This window comes from Mastacembelus armatus, chromosome 20 (genome assembly GCF_900324485.2).
Source record: "Mastacembelus armatus chromosome 20, fMasArm1.2, whole genome shotgun sequence".
NCBI classification, from domain to species: domain Eukaryota; kingdom Metazoa; phylum Chordata; class Actinopteri; order Synbranchiformes; family Mastacembelidae; genus Mastacembelus; species Mastacembelus armatus.
The window spans coordinates 2,216,240-2,240,011 of record NC_046652.1 but is presented as its reverse complement, the minus strand read 5'-3'; the positions used below and the strand labels follow the sequence as shown (position 1 = coordinate 2,240,011).

General features: G+C 38.6%; 1 protein-coding gene across 1 annotated transcript in view; it reads right to left on the bottom strand.

Moving 5' to 3' along the window:
• Nucleotides 1-4,675: 4,675 nt before the first annotated feature.
• Nucleotides 4,676-23,772, bottom strand: part of vstm2a (V-set and transmembrane domain containing 2A) — a 169,310-nt gene continuing 150,213 nt past the window's right edge. The window contains exon 5 of the mRNA XM_026292848.1: nt 4,676-4,800. Within this exon, the coding sequence (XP_026148633.1) occupies nt 4,676-4,800 (125 nt within the window). The remainder of the gene's footprint in view (nt 4,801-23,772) is intronic.

The window sequence follows — 23,772 nt, the reverse complement described above, 5'->3', positions numbered from 1 at the left end:
TTCCAATTAAATTCCTTGCACTTGTCGAGTTGGAGATGCCACCTTTAAGTGAATTATGGTAGAAAATGGAGACGGATAAGAGAGACGGTTATGGGACGGAAGTGTCTGTATGCCATGTGTGAACTCTAGACAATGCATCCTCTCAGCACTGAAAGGAGCAGAATTGATAGATCAATAGAGAGAAAAACAATGCAGTAGAAGGAGAGGTGAATGAGAGGGAGAGTGATGCATGACCCCCAATTTCTCAAGGCTTTGCAATAAAAGGCTACTGTGTGGTGTTCTCTGTCTCTGTCACATTAAAAGTAAATAAGGCTAATAGTATGATGAACTTCACCGGGCTAGACTGCCCCAAGCAAATTGTGTGTGCATGTTGCAGTTTTGTGTATATGTCACACAAAAAGCCTGGCTGTATTGTCATGAAGTGCCGACCTCATTATGCATTCATGTGCTGGCAGGATTATGAACCACTTGAATGTCCTCCTGGAATGGCCACTGAAGTCTATGATATTAGGCCAAAGTGTGATACGGTTCCACGAGCTTGGACTGTTCAAATTAGAAACTTTTCAAATGTTGTGACTAATTTATAAAAAGTGGGTGAGGAAAAAAGTTTGTCCCGTAACTTCTTCAAAGTTTGAGATAGTCCTCTCTAGGAAAAGGGCAAGCCTTAGCTAATTGTAGAGCTCTTCATTTTGCGTCATCCCCACTGCACAGTCAGAGCACTTTGAAACCTCTGGGTTACAAACAATGCTGTAAATTCATGAAGCCAAAAATGCTTAAAGTGCAACAGCAAACTTATCTTAGTGTGTAAAATCAGTGAACTCACCCAGTGTATTTGTACCATCTACTCTTGTCCCATAGCTGAAGCAAACAATGAAGCATGTCTAATTTAGAGCAGTTCACTCTGGTAATTTGTTTGTATGACTCAGTTTCCCCCATTTTGGCCCAAGTTTTCCAGTCCATCAATTGTCAACATTGTCATGTCATCAGTAGGGCAAATCCACATGTCAAAGTCAAATCCTGTGTGAAAGATCATGAAAGCTTATGAACAAATCCACTGATTATGGCAATTCCATCACAGTGAACTGATTTCCATCTAACATGGTGCAGTTATAAAGGCTGGTGTGACAGGGTTGTCAGCTAAGAAACTGAATGGGTTCAGAGTACACCATGTACAATTTTGACACATCTGACAACAGGTAGCATGCTGGCCCCTAAAACTACAGTCTTTTCATAATCAGGCTCACTCCTTTAATGACAAACATCTATGCATTTAAGACACATATTACAACATTAAAGAAAGATTTTGCTCATTACATATTTTTAAACATTTCTTGTAACACCAAGATTGTATGAATTTGAATTGAATTGTGAATTAAGTGTTTATAATTTTGTGATTTAATTATATATATATTTTTAAAATTATTATTTATGGTCAATTATTATTGAGCTATAAAAAATGACTATTTAAAATTCATCAACTGAGAGCTTTTGATGAGCTTTTAATGAGATGTAAACCAGTAAAAGAAATGGCCCTGGTTATTATTACTCTTAATTATAATTTTGTGAAAACAAGTCTCTTAAATTTCTGTTTGCCAGATAAAAATCTTTTCAGGTAAAAACATTGAGATGCAAACACAAGAAAGCTCAAACAGGTTCAGTTTGAGGTGCACACACATTCATTGGTGTCATTACAATGACAAAAACTACACACTGTAACTTTCACAAAACTAAAAGTGTGGACAAGGCGGTCGTCAGTGAACAGATTGAACAGACTGCTCCTCTGAGAAGCAGCAAGTCAAATCAAGGACACAACAACTTGTTTGTAAATTACCATTAAAGTTATCAATCACAAAAGCACCAGGGTTTAAGGAAGTTGAATGGAATTCGTGTTGTAATACTTGCATGCCCCCCCCAGGGAAGTCTTCTTGTTATGTTGCATATTTGGGAGCAAATAAACAAAGTCCTGATGAAAATGAAGCTGGAAGATGATGGATGAGTAGATCAGTCTTTGGATGCACAGAGTCAGAAGGAGGAGAACTGGGTTCAGTGGTTTATATTATTACTAATAGGTTCAAACAAGCTGACAGCAGTCATCAGAGGGCAATAAAAAATAACCTATTTTATTTTTCAGGTGGAAAAACATTTTGATATGAACACAAAGTATTCTGGGTTTGATGAAAGTAATTCTCTTGTGGACCCACTTCAGTGCCTATTTTATTTCTGTAACTTTTTTGACTTATTAATATTGACACCATTGTGGTTTCTCATATATGTGGTTGTGCTCGTTAACCAAGGTGCTTCCTTTGAGCCTCACTTTCTGATTGAGGCCTGGCTGAGTGGTAATGTAATCACCCCCTCTACAAGTGAAAATACTGCAGCTAATAGGACCCATGGGAGAAAAGCAAGTGGGCTGATTTGGAAGGTGGGTTAGAATGACTTATTTGCATAGTTTATTTTTGTCTATATTCTTTCAGTTCCTTTGTCATTGCCAGTTGAGTTATTTGTTAGTAAGCTGAAGTTTAATTAAGATGGCACTGATAGAGGCAGTTTGCAGACTGTGGGCAGGAGAGCATTTCAGTTCAGCAACATTTTCTCTTTTGTTTGAAACTTTGATTTTCTCTGCAGGTAGTTTGTACTGTACAGGTTTATTGTTGCAGTGCACTTTGAAAACTGAAAAATTGGTGTGATGATGTTTTGGATATTATACTTTTTCCCATCACTGTCAGATAATGAAGAACAGCTTTTGCTTTAACATCTGATCATATTCCTTGCCTGAATGAGTGATTTTGTTTCCAAACAGAAGCATATTTTGAAGCGACAATTTAGAAACTGGAGAAAAGTGTGATGGCTGTATCAATAAAACGTGGTGCAATTTAGACAGGATGTAGCAGAATGTCTGTATTGTCCATAGACACCTCCCTGAGCTGCTTTGTCTTAGATCTGCAATAAAGGCATTCTTTGGTCAGTTTTTGGCTTAGCGTTTCTGAGTAGGCCTACATCATCTCTCTGGGTATGTTCCAGTCAGTCGTCTTAGCATGCTGAATGTCCTGCATTGACAAGTAATCACAAGCAAACAAATAGGCTTAGGGTTTGTGTCAGCCACATACAAACTGTGTTGTTGATGTACACACTCAGTCAGCTACGGAAGCATCATGCAATGTTTTTATATAGAAGTACATTTGCTGTTGGTGAGTTTTACCAAGAGCAGCATCTACAAAGCTCAGGAAGTGCCTGTAACAGCAGCAACAGCTCCAGTACCTTCTCTTTGTCTACACAGGATGCACGTAGGCAGAGTACTAGGTCATTTTGACCTAGTACACAATCACTGTTGTGACATAACCTGGAAGAAAACATGTTATGAATTTTCTTTACGACACAAAACTAAAGTTTTTTTTTAATTGTAATTTTCTATGCCAATTCAGGCATATATGATGGTATGAAATCATAAAATTGTCATCGCAAATGTCAAGACACAATTTTGACTCCATTTTGACTCCAACCCTGGTTTTCATGCTGGAGTGAGTAACTCATACATACAGGCCTATCTGACAGAACAGGCTGTGTTTTCTGTGTGGGCTGGTATTACTTGTAGGGACAAAAATGTATTTTACTGATTGCAGCTTTTTTATGTGGAGCTTGCATGTTGCCCCTGTGTCTGTGTGGGTTTTCAACAGGTACTCCAGCTTCCTCTCAGTCACAACACATGCAGGGCAGGTTAATTTGTGACTCTACATACCAAATAGGTGTAAGCATGAATATTTGTCTATCTCTGTCAGTGACAGACTGAGGATTTCCTCAGCGTCTGCTGAATGTGAAGTCCCCAGAGGAAAAGAAACGTGTGTGTCAGCGTAAGGACCAAAACTTGTTCAGAACGACATTGTGGGGACTCAACCCTCGTTGATGACTTAGTTTAGGGTTAGGGTAGGTTAAGTTTGGGTCACTTCTCCAGGAAATGACTGCACGTCTATGTTATGTCCACACAAGGAGTCATAAGTGTGTGAAAAGCTGGGACTAACAAGTTCCCTTCTGAGCTGTATGTTTTATTTAACAAACAGACCAGACTGCTGTCGACACCAACAGCCATAAACAACCATAGGCAAAACTGCAGGGCTCAGCCAGAGCTATATTAGACATGACTGGCACCACACAGCTAAAGCCAGACAATTCATTAACAACAGCTTTGTCTGCAATATAGACACAGCATCAGTTCTGCTGCTTACTTCTATGCTGGATATTCAGAAAAAGCCTTTGCAGTAAAAGAGCCTCATAAAGTTGGGCAATATAAGGACAAAAGAAAATATTATTTTGGTGCTGGCCATCTGGTGCAGCAGTGGAGTTTTCCCTGGGGACTGGTCAAGCTCTAAGCAGTGAGTCCACAGATATGAACCTCCTTCATCTCTGATAACAGCAGGACTTTGGCTCTTGTTTGATGAAAAGGGATATATGTTAGAGGCCTAAATTTAGGACAAAAATGCCATGGCACATGAAAGTATATCTGATTCTGTATAACTATAGAATATAATATAGTATGCTTTAATACAAACTTGGATGTGTCCACAACACTGTTTCAGGGAGGCATCCAAAAGCATTTAGAATCACATGCCATAAAAACCTCACATGCCTCTGGATAGTTTTCTGTGATATAACGTGGTTTGACAACTGGAGATAGTGATCCTCATCGAAACATCTTGCCTCCAGCGGAGGCTGTGGTCTGATGAAGCCGTACAAACTTCTGAACAGGAGATGGAGGCACTGGAAGCTCTCTGCTCTCCTCCACTCTGGAGGCTATACGAGGAGATTCTGTCAATGAGAATCACAATCAGAAGCAGGGACATGAGTCAACTTTTGCACAGATCAGAAACCACAGAGAATATGGTTGGACTTACTTCAAAATGCTCTTGCTCCAGTTTTGTGAGTTTAGGATGGCACAGAGCAGTGACCTTCGCATCTCTTGTGGTTGTCTTAATTATGACACGCAAAGGAGGAAATGAGGTAATGTGACACCACAATAGATGTTTGTGAGAAACTGTGAGACTTTGTATCAGTGAACATTTTAACCCAATCCACATTTTCTTTCTGCGATAACTCTGTGATCATGATTGTAACATTACAGGGAAAGTGTATGATACCAACATACCTAACCTTCTAGTAGGGGGAGCAGAAACCTATTGAGACCTAACTGTGGTCTGATAGGAAGTGATAATAGACCATTAAATGGGTCTTTGCTGAATCCTTCTGCACAGATGATGTGTCCGTCGTGTTTAGGAGAACTAAAAACTATATCACCATGCATGGTCATCCACCCCCAGCTTGAAACTGGTTTAGGCCACACTATGTCTATATCTGTCAAATTGTCTATTAGCTAAGACTGAAAATGTTGCATGACAATGTTTTATCTGACAAAAGATAGATTGGTTGCCCACATGCCCTTCAAGCTAGTCTAGACAGAATTTTAAAATTATGCTTACCCAGTATAGACAGGTAACAATAAGGTTTAGATATAGTTATATAATTACTGCAGTTAGTTTTCTGTCAGATCCCTTTGGTGTAATTCATCACTTGTATAAATAACTGTATAATGTGTCTTTCTCTAATGGTTATGTGTAAAGTAGTGGTTGTGATTGTAGTCCTGCTGATCGTGGGGATGTCTCTGAAATGCAGTGAGCATGTAATGATCTATCAGGGCACACCATCAAGGTGGCCCTCTGATAACACATCTCTTTGGCCCTGATTGCCTGTCTAAAAGTCAAGGAGATTAGATGGAAACAGGCCTTCCTGAATCCAGCAGTCATTGCTCTCAAAATAGAAACAGTGTATGGAGTCCAAGTTGGCAAACACAATCGTGTTTCACACACAACTCTGAAGGTGCAGAATGTTTGCAAACAATCTATCAAGAGAGATTTTAGAGGTGATAATGTGCTGTTTCATTTTTTCATGGTACTCTGTCACACCTCAGGCCTTTTAATGTCCTGCTTATTTGTTTTCTGTAGAAACTAAAACCCATTATAAAGTGTAGACATTTAAAACATTACAACTGAATAAGATTATTCTTGTAGCCCTGAAACTGCTCTAGTAAGTCTTATGTAGTTGGGAGCTATACTGCAATATATTTCACTTTTGTTGCTGAAATAGGGCGCTGTTCAAAAAATATTAACTTAATGCCCAAGAATCTTGAAGTGCACTGCCACTAGCCTTGACAGCTGTGTGATTTCTTTATACCAAAGGGATGAGGGAGAGAAATAACTGATTGTGGTTTCCTTGGGTTGAGGATCTGCTTTGCTCACTGGTGTTTCAGAAACACTGCTGAGATTTTCCACCAGTGACTAAACTGACATAATTTAATTTAGGGAAATAAGTTAACTCAACAGCATCTCAATTAGTGGCACCAGAGAGCTTTTCTTTGTGAGTTGTGGGCTTATTAAGGCTGAAGTTATAGAGATTTAGCCAGAAGCTTCAAAAAAAAAAAAAAAAAAAAAATTCACTCACAAATACATGGTACATATTACACCCACATACACCCACAGTTGTCATTAAAACAGGTAGAAGGAAACCTCTGTAGTGAGCCTACACAAAAAAAAATGTTTCTTTGTTAATGTAAAAATAATTAGTGAAACTTCAGACTCTTTTTACTTTTAATTAGTTTTGACTTTTTGACTTTAGGTGCATATATATATGCTTATTTTTAATTACAGTGAAGCAAAGCACTTTGTTCAGTTTGTCACAAACTGTTGTTGGGAGGGTCACAATGAAATTCTCTAGGGTGCCAACTGGGAGTTAAACAGTTTTGTGTATGTAAGTCTGCAAACTATATACTCCATAAATGTTCCTGTCATTTAATTTTTATATATATTTTATAAACTTTTTTTCATTGCAGCAATCTGACTTATGCATAACAGGAAAACAACGCAAATCAAAACAGAGCGATTACTCCGTAGAGCTGTAACCACATCAGCTTCACAGAGTTATGTATTTTTCCAGAAGGACGTCCAGGAGTCACTAGAACTTAAAAAAATATTGTGTTTGCAGATTTGTAGTTTGGCAGCAGCAACATGGGCAGTGACAACCAGCTGCAGTCAAGACAAACAGTTTCAGTTTGCGAGAGGGTCAAAGATGCTGTGCAGCAATTGTCAACCAAACATTCTGCATACGTTGTTAATCTTATTTAGATCTTGTGTCATTTTCATTTTTTGTTATTAATATTTACTTGGCATAAATCAGACAATGACAATGTGTGTACAAGATGGAAGGAGAACATGCTGTATGATGAAGGATTGTCAGTTTTAATAACTTTTCATATTACATTATTAAATGTGTACCACCAGATTTAGTCTAACATAATTTATTGCACTGCTACAGTAAAGCTGACTATGATCATTTGTCACCATATCTCGTTGTTTCAGGACGCTAATTAAATAAGTGGCATTTATTGTTTTAGTGTCTAAGAAAAGAGGAACAAAGTGGATGGGGTTTGTTTTAGGTTCCTGAGCCAACAGGAAAGAAACTGTAGATCAGGCTGCTCTTTTCCAAATCCTCAGCATTTTGTGAGCATTATGAAATCTAATAGCAGCTACTCATGACATGACAGAAAATGGTGAATTATTGTGTGATGAGAAAAAAAAAATCAATCAGAGCTAAAATCTTAAAAGATCATTACTTTAATATTTGATTTAAATACAGTAAAGGATAAACACAGGGACAAAGCTTCTAGACGTCTAGATTTGTTTTGTAATCCAATAACACACAATGAAAAATCTTTTAACATAACTTCTCTGTTCTCCTCTAAGCCATCCCACAAATAAGGAAAGAGGTTTTATGAGGGGCAGGGCTATAACCTGACATATAAAAAACAAAACACTGTAGAAATAGAAAGACGGATATGAGGTGTTAGATGAAATAGTTTCAACAAACCAGCACACAGTGTTTGGGGACTAAGCCCCTCAAGTGAGACTCCAAAAAGCACATATATTTTCAGCAACATGTAAGAGTAATTTGGAGGCTGAGTCATGGCAATTGGACTTCTAGTTTTTAGGTTGAAACGTTTCACCAATTTTGCCATGACTCAACCTCTAGATAACTTCACCTGAATGACTGAGAATCTCACACTTATTTCAGCACTTTGGGAGAAAAGCCCTGACGTTGGTGCAGGGATATGAAAGGACAGCCAGGAAAGTGGAAGATTACAGAAACCACTTACGCTTCAACCTCACATGCAAACAACAGAGCATCATGCCAACAAGCCTATGCCTGCCGTCCACAATCAAGAGTCACAGAGCCAACAAGATCCTTAAGAAGGCACAAGAACAGCTTCTACATGAAGGATTTGGCAGGTCCACTTCACAATTGACACCTTAAAACCACAGACCACCTTCTCCAAGAACTTTCCTCAACTCTGCCCAGACCTGCAGGGATGCAGTCATGCGGTTTGTCCAGCAGGCACAGTTGGCTCAACATCAGAAAGGCAAAGAGAGACAGAGCAAGACGTTTGACATCCTCCTCTTTCCAAGCTACTGGAAAGAGGAAAACGTTACAACCATGGAGGTCACAAAGGACAAATGGGTTAAGAACCTTTCAGACAGGGAACTCCCGCAAGCAGACAGAGAAGAACCTGGAAGGGTTGGAGGGTCCATACCAGCTTTCTCTTAGACTGAGGAAGCTACTTGAATGAGTAGTGAAACATTTCGACCTAAAAACTCGAAGTCCAGCTGCCATGACTCAACCTCTAGATAACTTCACCTGGATGAGCGAGAATCTCCACAGACATGTAAGAGTAATGTTAATATCAATGATTGTGATGTTTAAAGAATCATAACTGATTGTTTTAAGGAAAAGTATGTTTGTATAAGATCATTCAAATGAATATAATAAACTTTATTTACAGAGCACCTTTCTAAACCAGGGCTTTTTCAGTGAATAAGAACAAAACAGATATGGGTACATATCAGTTTAATAATAGCACACAATAAAAGTGTAATGTGTGTAATGCTGATGTATAAAAAGTGGAGAGTGGATAGTACTGGAGGAGCAAGCAGACAGATGTTACTGTCAGAGGGGAAGTGTTTGATGAGAGTTGGAAGGTTGTCATAGCAACAATTAGAAACCACGATTAACATCAGAACAGAGAGAGAAACGAACATATTTGTAAGAGATACGACAACTAAACACGTAGGATATAACAAAGACACTGACAATCACAAGCTGAGCATGTGAAATGTTGTTAGTAGGAATTTAGTCAAAATAGGGCAAGAATAGAAATATCTGACTTATTCCTTTATTAGAATTTATTAACATTTAATGGATTTTACTGTTTTTGGTATTAGGGTCTGTATTTGCTAAATAAAAATAAGGCCACTTTCATGTTAGTTACAGTTTAGATACTTTATTCTAATCTCTTTATGTTGCATAATCTCTAATCTCTCTAAGGGTTTCTTTAAAGCTTCTGTAGACTCTCAGTGTTGATGAACGCTCTTGTCACTTAGTCTAGACTCAGAAATTAACATTAGCTTTGCACCAAAAGTATACCCGTAGTTTAAATATTTTGCAGCAGGGTTAATAGCTTTTAGAAAAATGAGGACGCTGTCATTAAGTGGCCTGAGCAGAATCTTTTTTTGTCAGGCCTGTAATAGTTTTAGTAAGAAGGCAGTGTGGAAGCCTTTAGGATGAAAACAGGATTAATTCCTTCACCTCAGCCTAAAATTCTGATTAGAAACCTGTTCTCTTGTATATCAGGCAAGATAATCTTGTCACTTTAATGTGAAGGCTGAGCTGAAATCCAGTGCTGCAGTTCCAGAGTAACAGGAAACCTATTTAAATGTCATTCAGAAGAATAGTTAAGATGAAAAGCACATGTCGATTTTAATGTTTCAGGAGACTAATTAAACATGTGATGTTTAATCAGGCTAATTTAACTTGTGACATTTGTTGCTTTACTGTCCAGGAGAAGATGCATAGTGTTTGTGGGTTTATTGCCTTTAGGGCTATGGGGCAACAAACTCCAGCAGAGAAGTTAATATACACTGGATCTTTGGATTAACCAGGGCAGCACTGGACCAGCATGGGACCCTTTTCTATAAATCCAGGAAATGCTGGTGTTTCCATTCATGCTAGCATGAATTAATCCTGAGATCATTCATAGTGGCATTTTTTTTTAAAATTATTCAGAAAAATAACTAACTCCCAAAAATAAAAAAATAAGTTCCCTGACATGTGATAGTTAACAGAAAGAAGAAGAAAGGCTGATTGAAGACACACTGCTGAGGCTGTCATGGTGATAAAGATTGCTTGTTAGAAATGGATCGGGATTAAGGACCATTTCTCCAAAGTTATCTTAACATGTTGACTTTGTTAGCTGGATGTTAAAACAAATCATTTCTGTTGTCCTAATTGCTGCTTCACTGCAACATAACAACTAATGATTAAGCTGCTCAGTAGCAGTCCTGGCTGTCTAATGCGAAAATTACAGAAGAAAAGTTAAGATGCATGGTTCCTTAAAACTGTTCCGGAGATGTGTCCTGCATGTATTTAAAGTCGCCCCAGCTTTCTCATCTTCACTTGTTTCACTGTGTTGCTGTATCTGGAAGTGGCAAAGTTGGTATTTTTCAGCCATCTCTCCCCTCTTGACTGCACAGAGACGTTGCAAATGTCCAAGCAGTAGCATACCAGCTGTAGCACACCGGCTGAATGATAACAGACTTAGGACCAGACTTCAGACAAAGAGACATGCACTGTTTTTAAGTCGTGTAACTGACGGCCGACTTGCTTCCAGGACAATGTTGTACACGGGATGAATCCGTTGTCATGACAGCAGGGCAATACAGGCGCCTTTTGAAAGCACAATCTTCTGACACAATGACTTCAAATGTGGTACCGCAAGAGCCTTACAAAATGACCTCCAGCCGACTACTCGTTCCCCTGACCTAAATCCAACTGAGCATCTTGGGACATTATGTCTTGGAACTGATCCAGACCTGGCAGGAGATCCCCTGGGACAACATTCACCGACTCATCCAGAGCATGCCCACATGTTGGCACGTGTGCATACAGGCAAACAGGGGGCCATACACACTTCTGAGTCACATTATGAGTTTCTGTGATGACAGTTATTCAGCTTGGATTAACCTGTGACTTCAATTTTTCACTGTGATTTTAAGTTATTTTAAATACAGTCTGTCAACCATTATGTCATTTTGTTATATTAATACCATATGTTCAGCTGCTTGAACTGTGCTGGACATCAGCATAGATTCAATTAGTCTTGGAACTGAATTACAGAAAATCCAAACAAAAGTATGTAGTTAAAATACTGAACTGATGTCTATGTGGAGTTTGCATGTTCTCCCTGTGCTTGTGTGGGTTTTCTCCAGGTACTCTGGTTTCCTCCCACAGTCCAAAAACATGTATGTCAGGTTGATTGGTGACTCTAAATTGCCCATAGGAGTGAGTGTGAGTGTGTGAGGTTGTTTGTCTCTATGTGGCCCTGTGATGGACTGGTGACCTGTCCAGGGTGTACCCCTGCCTTTCACCCAAAGAGAGCTGGGATAGGCTCCAGCAGATCCCTGTGACCCTAAATAGGAATAAGCAGGTATAGATAATGGATGAATAGTTTAGTTTTGTTCTTGCAGCTGCTTCGTCTTATATGAAGAGTATGATATTATTTTTACTCTGTTTGCCTGTTTCCCAGAGTAGCGCTGGTAAGGTTTCTGGAGAGTCATTCATCTCCACAAAAGATGCCTGATCTCTTTTAATTAAAGTATCAAAATCTACGCCTTGAAGTATTGATGCATTGAATTGTCATTTTTTATGAGATTCAGTATGAGATTGAGTGTTTATTGTGAGGGAAATGGGAACAGAATCACTGATTATGATTGAATAGTTGAATAAACTGTAATTTGTATTATATCTGGGGTGATTGAAGACAAAGGTTGATTTGGGAAAATTAATAACAGGAGGAAAAATAAGTATATTCTCTGAAAAAAAAATTATTCATTTTTTAACTATGACCATTTCATAAAAATTCGTATATTGTTTTAATACTTTGGTAGATTGCCAGATTCTCGCACTACTAGAAGAGTGAGTAGTTAGTATTATTAAAGTCTTCCACAATACTATTTATTCAGTCACATAATGGATAAAGGATGGGTCATCAGCATTGGGGACGGAGATGTTGTGTAACTGCAAATGATGTTAATGATGATAAATCTCACATCTGTGTCAATATGTTGTGGACCAATTTTTATTTATGAGAATTGAAGCATCTCTTTGTGTCTGTTGTATGTTGATGACCTAGTTTTTACCTTTTTTTGCCAGGGGTTAAATATACATATTAGATAATGTGCGAATAGAAGAGTTGCTGACTCTACGTATGAATGCATATATGAAGAGTAGATAATAACAGTGAATGTCATAGATAAATACACATAAACAGGCACAATACAGTAAATTAAAGAAGACATCTGTGTGATGGATAACTGTAGGACTGTGAAATTATGTTATTTGTCTATTTAAAGGCCAATGGGGGTACTGCATTATGCGAACATATTGTAAAAGAGGTTAGGTGAAACACAGCCAGCAGACCAGGAATTATCTTTCCATTATCTCTGTACCTCACAACACAGACAAACCAACAATAGTCCCTACAGGTTAGTGAGGATGGAGAGCTGGGTGGTGCAGCAAATCTGAAATTTCAAATTTTAGTTCCATCCATCCATCTCTTCCACTTATCTGGGGTAGCATTGCAACAGGGGCCCCCAGCAGCCAACATGACCCAGACAGACGAAAGCCAGTAGTTGAGATTGAGGAAATAGAATAGACCTATTGGTGCCAGTATTTCAATGGTAACCCAGTGATCTTGTTTCTGATCCTGCCAGTGTCTCAGACGGACGTCCAGGATGCTTTCTGGTCGTCTGTGTAGTCACCGCAGGGTTGTGCCAGGGTCTGTTTCTCTCTGAGCTGCTGAGGCTTGAAGGCAGGTGGATGGTTGACTTCAGAGGCAGCTATGCGTCCCGTCGTAGCTTTGATACAGTGGGATACCCAACTGAGATAGTTATCAAAAGTTACAAAATGCGACTTTGATATCGGACGACTAATTTTGGAAAATACCTCTGACTTGACTGATAAACTAAGTAAGAATTAAAGCTAAGGAGAAGAGAAGAACTTGCGCACACGTAAAAAAAACTGATTATTAAGCTCGACTTGACCCGAGGGAGCTGGTTCAAACTGGGCCTTTGAAGTAAATGGAGAATCAAAACTCAAGATGAGGGGAAAAAAAAAAAAAAAGCTTTTAATACTAATGTTGAGTACGCAAAAACAGGGTCACTCTGACTCGACTAAGTATAAAATAGCAGGAACTGTAACACAGGAAAATGATTATGCAGGTATATGTCAGGTTCAGAAGACAACAATGCAGATGAAATGACCAGCACAACAAAACAAAACGAGTCAGGCAATGTGACTAAGATAAATGGAATAATATTGACAATACAAATGATGCTGACAGGGAGCAGACAAATAATCAGATACAGGGAGCAACTAGACTAAATGTGACAAACAAAACAGGAAGCAACAAAGGAGCGAACAACTGACGAGATCTCAGGGGAAATGAACATCCATACATAAGTTCAGACACTGACAAAGGGAAAGCCAGGTCGAAGTCTGAAAAGGGTAAAAGGTAAGGAAGAAGCGAGGACAGGCACTGGATAGTTGCAGAAGTTTCTCAGTCGACAATCTGATAAACAATCATCTAGTTCATCCATTAGTATAAACATTAACTGCACACAAATACACAGCAACACGCATAACTTATATTCCCATTACCCCTACTGATATTAAAATATTATATTATAATGAATCACACATAATACCACGTCTTTGTGTATACTGCAGCCCTTCCTTTTTCTCTAGTCATTTTTTATGACTACATTTTTATTTCTTATTTTAATTTTAAGGGTTGATGGTAATGGAAGTGACTAAAACACCTTTCAACTGCTGCCTCCTAATAGACAATGTCTCCTCGAAGCTCAAGTCAAAGCTTGATAATACAATAAACAATTCAATATAAGTGAAATAACAGAATGGAAAAAGTGCTGACTCACAGTGTACAGTTATACAGTTATGAAAGCTACAATTGTACTGCTGTTTTGGCAGACCTGACCCTGCTGAGCTCCCACATTGGCCCTCGATCTTGGTCCACTGCCAGTGAGATCAGAAAAACACAACACACAGAGAGCTGGTAGTGTGATTAACTGTCAACATCATTAGTTATTGTTGTAATACTATGATCACCATGAGCATAAGAATAATAGCAGGCCTTTTACAGATCTTGGTTATTGTTTATTTAAAGACCTGTGGGAGGATTGGTATTTGTTGCTACTTGGTTCACCCTTAGTTGAAGAGTGTTATTGACTTTTATGCCACTGTCGTAAACACAGTGGCGTAAAAATACCCTGAGTACTGCACAAACATGAGTCTGCATATGTCCCTACTGCTCCAAGATCTCAACATGAAAATGCCAGCGCAGAGAAAACACAGCGACGTAAAAGTGAAGGATCCAGAAAGGGCGAAAGAGAAGGGGAGGTCTAACTAAGAGTGTAGCACATGCACTGTTTTTATTATTATTTTTTTTTTTTATTTGTGCAATTTTCTGTAAAGCATGAGAAGGGTTTTTGCTTTTAACAATTTGATAAATACTGTTTTAATTGTAAAATGATTTGGAGTGCTTGCACTTGTTTGACTGTACAAAGGCACAGCAGATTTCTTACAGCAATCACTTGTTTCTTCTAATTGATTACAAAAATTTGATTTGCGGAAAAATTACATCAATAACAAATTGAACAAATCACTTTATACATATAAAACTCAATGTGATGTGACTTTGCATCCTGATGCAGGTTCTGCCAGTTTGGCTGCTACAAACACAAACTGGCACCAATCTCCTGGTGTGTTTTCCTCCACACACTGTCCGTCTGAGTGTGTTAATGGGTTGTGCATGCGGCATCTGTTAACCACCTGAGTGGTTAAATCAAGAGCTCTTGGGGTATCAGCAGTGAAATAAAATATTACGGCTTGTGCATTTTGCCTATTGCATCTCTGCTGTACAATGACACCCAAAATATCCACCAGTCTCTCTCCACTTTAGTGTTTAGTTGTTTGCTGCTGAACAATAAAGCTAGCGTGTGTTTGTGTTCAGCCTCGTGTGGCATGAGTGGTTGGTGAGTCACTGTAAACAGTGGTGATATGGGGATGTAGTGTTCCAATGGAAGACAAAAGAAATGATCCTATAACGTAGAGCGGAAACTTAGAGAACTTCATTTTGCACAAGTTTTGTTCAGTAAAGAGACACTAACCATCCTCGACATTAATACTCACATTTGTGTTGTTTAAGTTTTCTGACCAAATTCCTGACCTCTCACAGTACTCTTTGAAGTCCTGACCATAACCCTTCTTCCTCGATATTTGTCATCCCACCAACTCCATGTATGAGAGTTTTGTTTTTGTTTTGTGGGCACCAGTTTTTTTAAAGGGCTGTAAGCTGATTTCCCATTATAGTAGTAATCATTTCCATAACAATCCTTGGCTTATCACATACCAATTCTCCAGTAGTCTGAACATGTCTTCAGCTGCTGGCACTATATGTTGGTCGTCTCTTCTTTGACAATCTTTTAATCAAGTTATGTTTTGATTTTACAGCTGGTGTGATCTGCGTATTTGGTTCTGCTCTGGAAGCTTTAATTGCTGCAGCCCCTACATCTACAACTTTCTGTGCTTTGACAAACTGTGTTCATCAAGGTGGTTATAACCAGCTCTTAGCTCTTTAATTCCGTCTCGGAGGTCTTTTGTTTAGTTTTTTGTTTGTTTTTCTGAACTGAGGACTCATGTCCCCCAAACTGAAAAGGTTTAAGTAGCCACCTTAATTAAAATTTCCAAGAGCAATTAGACGCACTTCATAAGCTGCACAGTTAACACTGTCCACAGCTATTGAGCATGCACACTCACAGGCCTTTGCAGCTTCTTCAAAATCAGCTGTTACCTCAGCTAGTCCATACTTTGCTCAGATCTGGGCTTGAATAGTCTCTTTCACCCCATTGAATCTTGCTTCACACTTGCTGATGACCTTCTTAAAATCAGCCACCTGTAGTTTGCCAAGCAGCACCCCACTACCACCATCAGCTTTGACTGTCATAACTGCTAGCAAACCAGTCCTGTGCTCACCATCAGCTTCAGGAGAGCATTGTGACTTCCTCTCTGAGCTCTGGTTCAGTCATATTGATTGCCCTGCTGGTGAGAAAATTGGCTTGTCTTGTAAAGCAGCTCTTGCAGAAATCCTTTCTTTTTTAAGCTGATTCAACATTTTTCAAAGGCACCCTCCGCCATTTTACTCTGAATGACATAGCACTTCTCCTTTGTGTGTACTCATTGGTTAATTTATGCTCCTTGCATTGACTCTTTGCATTGGTTTGTCTGTGACTAAACCGCGCAAGTACTGTATTTCAGATATGTCTCCATTTTCAGGAATTTCAGGAGAATGTCAAAATGGTCGTCTGGTGAAGATGAAACAAGCCATTTCTATAGATGCATCAGTGTTTCTGAGGTTTTTAAGATCCTGAGTTGGATTGATTTCCTGTTATAGGAGTAATCTCCTCTTCTTTAACCATTACCATATCATTTCATTTCCTCTGGACCTCCTAAGAATTTAATCTACCTATCCACACTGCCAGGCTCTCAGGTTTTCTGGGACTTTCAGCCAACCACTGGTATTTCCTTGAAAACCCCAGCACCTACTCAAATACCTATTCACCCTATGCCCTGTATTTATTTGATTTACACCCATTTATTCTTTTCCAGGCAACATTACCCTAGTTCCCAGTTCAGCCTGACACACAGAGAGCGACTTGCCTTTTGGTTTTTAATAGAAACCTAATTACAAAGATAGAAAGGCACTGACTTTTAAAGAGACCCAGAACAGTAATGAAGGAGATGGTTAGACACAAAGTTGTTTGGCCTTCTCCATCGATTAGCCAGAACTGATGTGCTGGCTTATATGCATATAGACAGTGAGTAAGAAGTAGTGGACACAAAAAGGAGGGAGGATACAGATGGAGGGTGGGGTGGTGGGGGCTTGAAGATTTATTTTATAAATAGTTTGGACAATGGGGATGGGACTTTAATGAAACTGTCAGGTCATGAGAAAGCCTGATGAGGTTCCCCTAATGCTACATTAATGGTAGCCCCTCGGCCACCTTCTCATGCCAACTATAATTACAGTATCATTAAAAGTGTCATCGGGGTCTTTGCTGGACACACTAACTTCCTCTAACCCCGGCCTTCCCAACTCTTTGGTTCTGCTCTGCCCCCAGTTACCACATTTTGTCTGCATTGCAGCAGGAAAAAAAAATGTCCTTTTTAGTGCCATTTACACTTGCAATGAAAAGTAGAGAGACGATGATCTAAAGCTATGTTCACATGTTAAAGTGAGCTAAATCCAATTATATTTCCTCACAGAATGACTCAGATTTTACGTGTGAACGAACCAAAACTTCTCATGGATCTTGGTCACGTCCACATGTGGTTCCTGAATATGAATCATATTTGATCTCTGACTAAGCAACTGCTGTCAGAAAGGTAAGAATTTGTATATGTATGTTCCAAACCATTTTTTTTTCAATTAAAACTGCTAGAAATATTACCTTGTGTATAAATACACTAAGTCACTATGGTCCAAGTGTTTTAACAGTCCTATGGATGCAAGTTTCACTTGGACCAGAGAGAAAATCAACATGTAGACTGTATTATGCTCCACATCCTTTGTTTATCAAAGGCTCAATTTCGATCCAACAAAGCAACGAACTAGTTTGGATAGTTTCCCATAGATTTCACTCTATTGGTTTCCTTTCACAGTACTTTTTTCAGATGGAGCTTAGTCAGCAGATCATGCACAATGCTTACTTCTCCCAGAGACAAAGAACATTCTTGCATTTTCTTGTAAGAGCTAAGACATGAGTTAGAGCAAACATGTTTTTTTTTATTGATTACCTGTGTCAGGATCCTTTTCAATGGGCTCAAAGATCTATGAGTATTCATTGGAAAACATGCACAAAACAAGTATTGATTCAAAAGCATTATGCACATGCCATTTTTAATAATATATCACTGAAAGTTGTGCTCTGAGCAGGAGAATTACCAAGATAATTTCTGTAGACTGCATCGCCAGAAAGAAAACAAACACAAAAAACAAAACAAAAACAAGAAACTTCTTCAGCAAGAAGAAAAAAGATACAGCAAACTGTAAGAAAGGAAGAAAGAACATCTAGCAAGGTTCAACACAGAACACTGAGTTTAAAACCGGATGTAAAAATATTGAATCTGCTGCTATGTGCAAATTAATTCTGCTCAGTTTAGGTATAACAGAAAAAAACATTTCTCTATGTGATATGGGTTTGGAACATATGTAATCAAATGATGGTCAGGTTTGTTCTATTTTATATAATGCATGCAATATATATAATGATGCATTTCATTGTATTAATTTCTTCAGTTGTTGTACAGTACTTTAACACTAACATATTTGTAACAGAACAGATGAGACCTGAACATGTAACAGACACTGGCGACCTATCACAAGCTGATCATGTGCCCAGGCTTCTCACAAAAGTATGATCAAATGTGTGATGCCTGTCTGAAAAAGAATCAAAATTACCTAAAGTTGTCTCTTGTAAAATGCCTGTAAAAACTCTTCTTGCCAGTCAGAAAGGTTTTAATTGACCTTTCTGTCCTCGCAAAGCCTTCTGAATAAAGGGTTTCAGCTCAAGGGCTACTGCGCTTGAAGAGCAGCTGGCCTTTGACAAATGATCATCATCCAACATTTTTGAGCATGTCTATGCTGTTTTCTATTCCAGAGGGTATATTCTTCACATACCAAGATATTTGGGTGTAGGAATTTTGTCAAAATAGTTCAAAAACCGTAATATAATTTGTTCCACATAGAAATATGTTTCCCTGCCATCTGAAAAATGCGAGTTAACTGAACACAGATTGAAGTTATGAATTAACATTATTAATTGTTATTAAGTTATGATAAAATTGTTCTTTTTATGAGTTTTGAAGATGTAAAACTTGTGAAAAGAAGTTCAGTGAATTTAACATTATAAGTTGACTTTCCTTTTATATTTCCAGCTGCAGCTGTTGAAGCCATTTGATATCAGAATCAATACAAATCAAGCTGGCATCTGAGACGGCGACAGTGAATTTGTTGAATTGTATGAGCGTTGGGACTGAGCTCAATACAAACCTGCCTTGGTGAGTATAGATTTGTTAAGAAAGGGCAGTGACTTATTTTAACATGTATTACAGACAGTGTTTCCATTATAAATATGTTCTTCAAATTATCAAAAAGAAGAGTCTCTGGGGAGTTTTAATTGTCAAACAGTGCATGCTGGGAAGTCATCACAATGGATTTTGTCAACACTGGATTTTGTCCAGGGTTGTGCAGAATTGTCTCATTGAATGATTTCAGTATTTCAAAGTAGATGACTCATACCTATAGATTTACTCTGGACTAATACATCACTCCTGTCTGTTGCTTTCTCCCTACACCTAATTCAAAATCTTTTGAACTGTCAGGGAAAAACAGCATTTCTCTGTGTCTGATTATGGTAACCATTTAGGTTCTCATCTGCCAACATGAATTAATATGGTTCTCACTTTGCTGTCAGATCAAATTATATTCTGAACTTCTAAATAATTAATTGTGACAAAGCAAAAGACATGCAGCAGACTTGAAATGTGTGGAGCATAATAAACATGTCTATAAAGAGGATTTGCTGAGATGAAAAAATAAGACATTTGATCTCAGACAAGTTTGTATTCTTGTCAGCATTTTATAGTCTGAAGTTTGTGTATGGACAATATTCTAGAGTCCATTTATTTCTACATTACCTTCCAAATCTTAGCCTACCACCTAGTGTTACTATCTAGGTTTTTGCTCAGAGAAGACTATTTTCTGTCAAAGCCAAGGCCTAGATATTTATGTTTGATCTGGTTTGCTGTGCAGCCCTCCAGCTGGTGTGAATAATAAAATAAGAACTAGCACCTACTGGACCCGCATACCATAATCCATCTGCTCTGAGCCTACTGCTGACTCTCCCATTATCTGTTTGTATCTCTGTATACAACATTATTTCCCATTTATGCAATATAGAGGATAAATGTCCACACAACCTTTCAAATCTTATAGTTTATCTGCCTTGTTTCTTGAGGTCTATTATAAAATATAATTGTATTCACACATTTTTGTTAAATATAGTAACAACAGTCCCATAATGTCTGCTGATGGTCCCAGGGCCAGTGCTTTACAAATGTTCTTCAGGCAGATAAGATGTGTTAATTGCTTTCCATTAATTTAATTCCACTAATAAAGTGTTTTTAGCAAGTGCATATTTCTAAACACACTATCGTTAGATGGCATCTGAAGTTAAATTAGGACTAAGATTTAAAAAAAGGAGTCGATTTATGCACCTGGTTAGTCCTTTACAGTCCTCACCACAGATGCATTGTGCCATGCTCCAACTACATAGACCTCTGTTTCAACAAAATGAGAAAATACTGGCTTTACAAGATAAAGCTCACCAAGGAGTGTAAACAGCAGCATAAATTCTGCATCCATGTGCCTGTGGATATACAGAAAACATATAGTCCTATTCCACTGGACACTCTGTCTGCTTCTTCATTAAGCCTGTTATTTAGTTGGTTGTAGACTTATGTTAAGGCCAAGGGAAGCACCAACACCAGGGCACTGTGGTGCTGTAGCACACCTGACATAGGCTACAGTATGTTTATCACCTCCTCCTCTTATCTCCTGCTTAGGCAGCTGCTTAGCTCATGTTATTACTTGCTGACTGGGTATTAGATAAGATGAGATTTTTTTTTTTTTTATTTGGGGAAAACAAGATCTAAGAATCTGAATCCACAGATTTGGACTGAAATAATACACAAATTAAGATCCACTTATCCACATTTGCAAGATTTGTACTCACAGCACCAGTTTTGTATTTGAGAAACAAAAAAAGAATTTGTTGTGCAAAAATATTTATCTTTGTGTATTTTTTTTCACCTGCACACAATTTTATTTAGATTAGATTTTGATTCTTTGACGTGTATGAAAACCACCATAGTCTTCTCATTATTTTACTGGTAAGTTTACTATGACAAGCAGCTACATGTTTCTACTCATCTAAACCAACACACTTGGACACTTGTGTCCTGACTCTGAAGTAGAAGAAGATATGTGAAGAGAGCAGAATGATATGGTTCTCTTGACCTGGATGTTTCATGCCAAGTCCAAAGCTGGATAAAAAAAAAAAAAACACCATATAAACGGCCTTGCAGCTTTTAAATTGTCTGAATTGAGTTTGGCAAGTCAAATAAGAGTCTCAGACTCCTTAAGCTGGAGGAAAATGAGGGATAACCAGTGCTCGCAGGCAGTATAAAAGGTTGCCTCACAACAAGAAGGTTCCTGGTTTGAAACCCAGCAGGGGCCTTTCTGGGTGGAGTTTGCATGTTCTCCCTGTGCTTGTGTGGGTTTTCTCCAGGTACTCTGGTTTCCTCCCACAGTCCAAAAACATGTATGTCAGGTTGATTGGTGACTCTAAATTGTCCATAGGAGTGAGTGTGAGTGTGTGAGGTTGTTTGTCTCTATGTGGCCCTGTGATGGACTGGTGACCTGTCCAGGGTGTACCCCTGCCTTTCACCCAAACAGAGCTGGGATAGGCACCAGCAGATCCCTGTGAACCTAAACAGGAATAGCAGCTATACTAGCTACACCCAGGGGATCAAAACTAGGCTACTTTAAAAGTGGTTGCACAGTATCAAGAAAACAGTCAGTCATTGAGCTATTTATGATATTGTAGAAGACATGAGCCAAGGAAAGAGAGCATCTATAGTACAGTATCCAGGGGACATAAGTTTCAAGCATGTCATTTTTTCCAAAGATAAAATAGATATGGATTTAAAGGGGGGGGTGAGTAGGATTTTGCTTGATCGATGATGAGAGTAATGAAGGGTCGCCACCCAGAGATGAAATCTGGACAATAATAAGAGACTTTATTAGAAAAGAATGTGATAAATTTTTCACATGTTCAGGGATGATTCAATCTCATTGCTAGCAGGGGAGCTGATGATAGATTGAAATAACTTTGAATGAGATGAGAATTATGGCAGATCTGTGAAATGATATCTATTTCTTTAACTACTGACTGGTGCAATATACATATGCAATCTTCCTAAATTTTTAAATTAACTTATACTTTAGGTGGGATGGTCCCACTCAACACAGAGCCTTTCCTCTGTGGAATTTGTATGTTCAACCCATATCAATGTGGGTTTTCTCCAGGAACTCAGATTTCTTCCACAGTTGAAAAACATGCATGTTGGGATTAGGCTAATTAGTGACTTTAAAGTTCCCTGTGATAGATTGGGTGGGAGGTGGGGTACACCCTGGAAAAATTACCAATGTCTCACAACCCTAGAAAGCAGGATAATGGGTGGATGAATGGAACTTTTACTTTGTCTTAAATGTGCATTCATCCTTCCTGCACTTCAGAACCTGTGTTCATTAGTTTTGTGGTTAGGTTTCTTGTCTGTCAGAGAAGGAATAGTATAAAATAGCTCTTCAGTGGTGAAAAGAGATATGGGGATGACTTTTGTGTTAGTGGCAATGAGTGTGATCTTAGGAAGGTACAGAGTTTGGGAGTAAGGGGATAATACTGATTTTATATTATGATCTCTCCCACTGATGTCTTCAATAGACAAACCCATGTGATACAATCGAATACAGCTTATTATTCTGTACTGTACACTGACCTCCAGAGTCAGGCCTTTTAATTTGCCTTTGAGGTGACATATTCCTTTGCTGAAATGCCCATATCTATCAATGTCCCATCTGCATGTGCTGTTAGTTGGTACAATTATGTTTGCTTGGTTGACCAAGCCCACTTCTACTCCTGCTGCTTTCATGTTCGGTAATTCTCTCAGAAATATTTTTGACATCCTGAAAGCCTTCTCTTGACCAGGTACCATCTCTCAGTAGCACATATATGAAGCAAAAAGTGTCTTCTTATTCAAACCATTTTCCCTGAGCATCCACTCCATGATAAATAGCAATTATTTTGGGGAGCGATTTGGTTCATAATAGTATCCCTTAGCTGATGGGCACTAAGATGTTTAATCTCAAATTTTTCAAGGTTTTTTCAACTGTGCTGTAGAAACTAATGCACTTCAATACTTATGACTGCGGCTGCTCTACTCTTAAAAAAAAAAAAAAAAAAAACACCAAACAAGGATATTTTAATAAAGGATTTTAAGTTATTTGATTATGGAAAATAATTAAGACTCTGGCTTGTTGTTCGGCTTTAGCTACTTTTTTAAGTCACAGTTGTTGGTTTGGTGATGATTTGTTGACCATAAATAAATGGTCTTTAACTCCCACCTCTCTGAAATAGGGTTTGGCCAAACATTCCCAACAGACCCTCACAGTACGTTTGGGCCTGCCAAGTCTGTCCCGCTTCTTCCTCCTCCAGCGGATCCAACTCACCACCAGGTGGTGATCAGTTGACAGCTCTGCCTCTCTCTCCACCCGAGTGTTCAAGACATACGGCTGAAGGTCAGATGATACGACTACAAAGTCGATCATTGACCTCCGGCCTAGGGTGTCCTGGTGCCATGTGCACTGATGGACACCCTTGAACATGGTGTTCATTATGGACAAACTGTGACTAGCACAGAAGT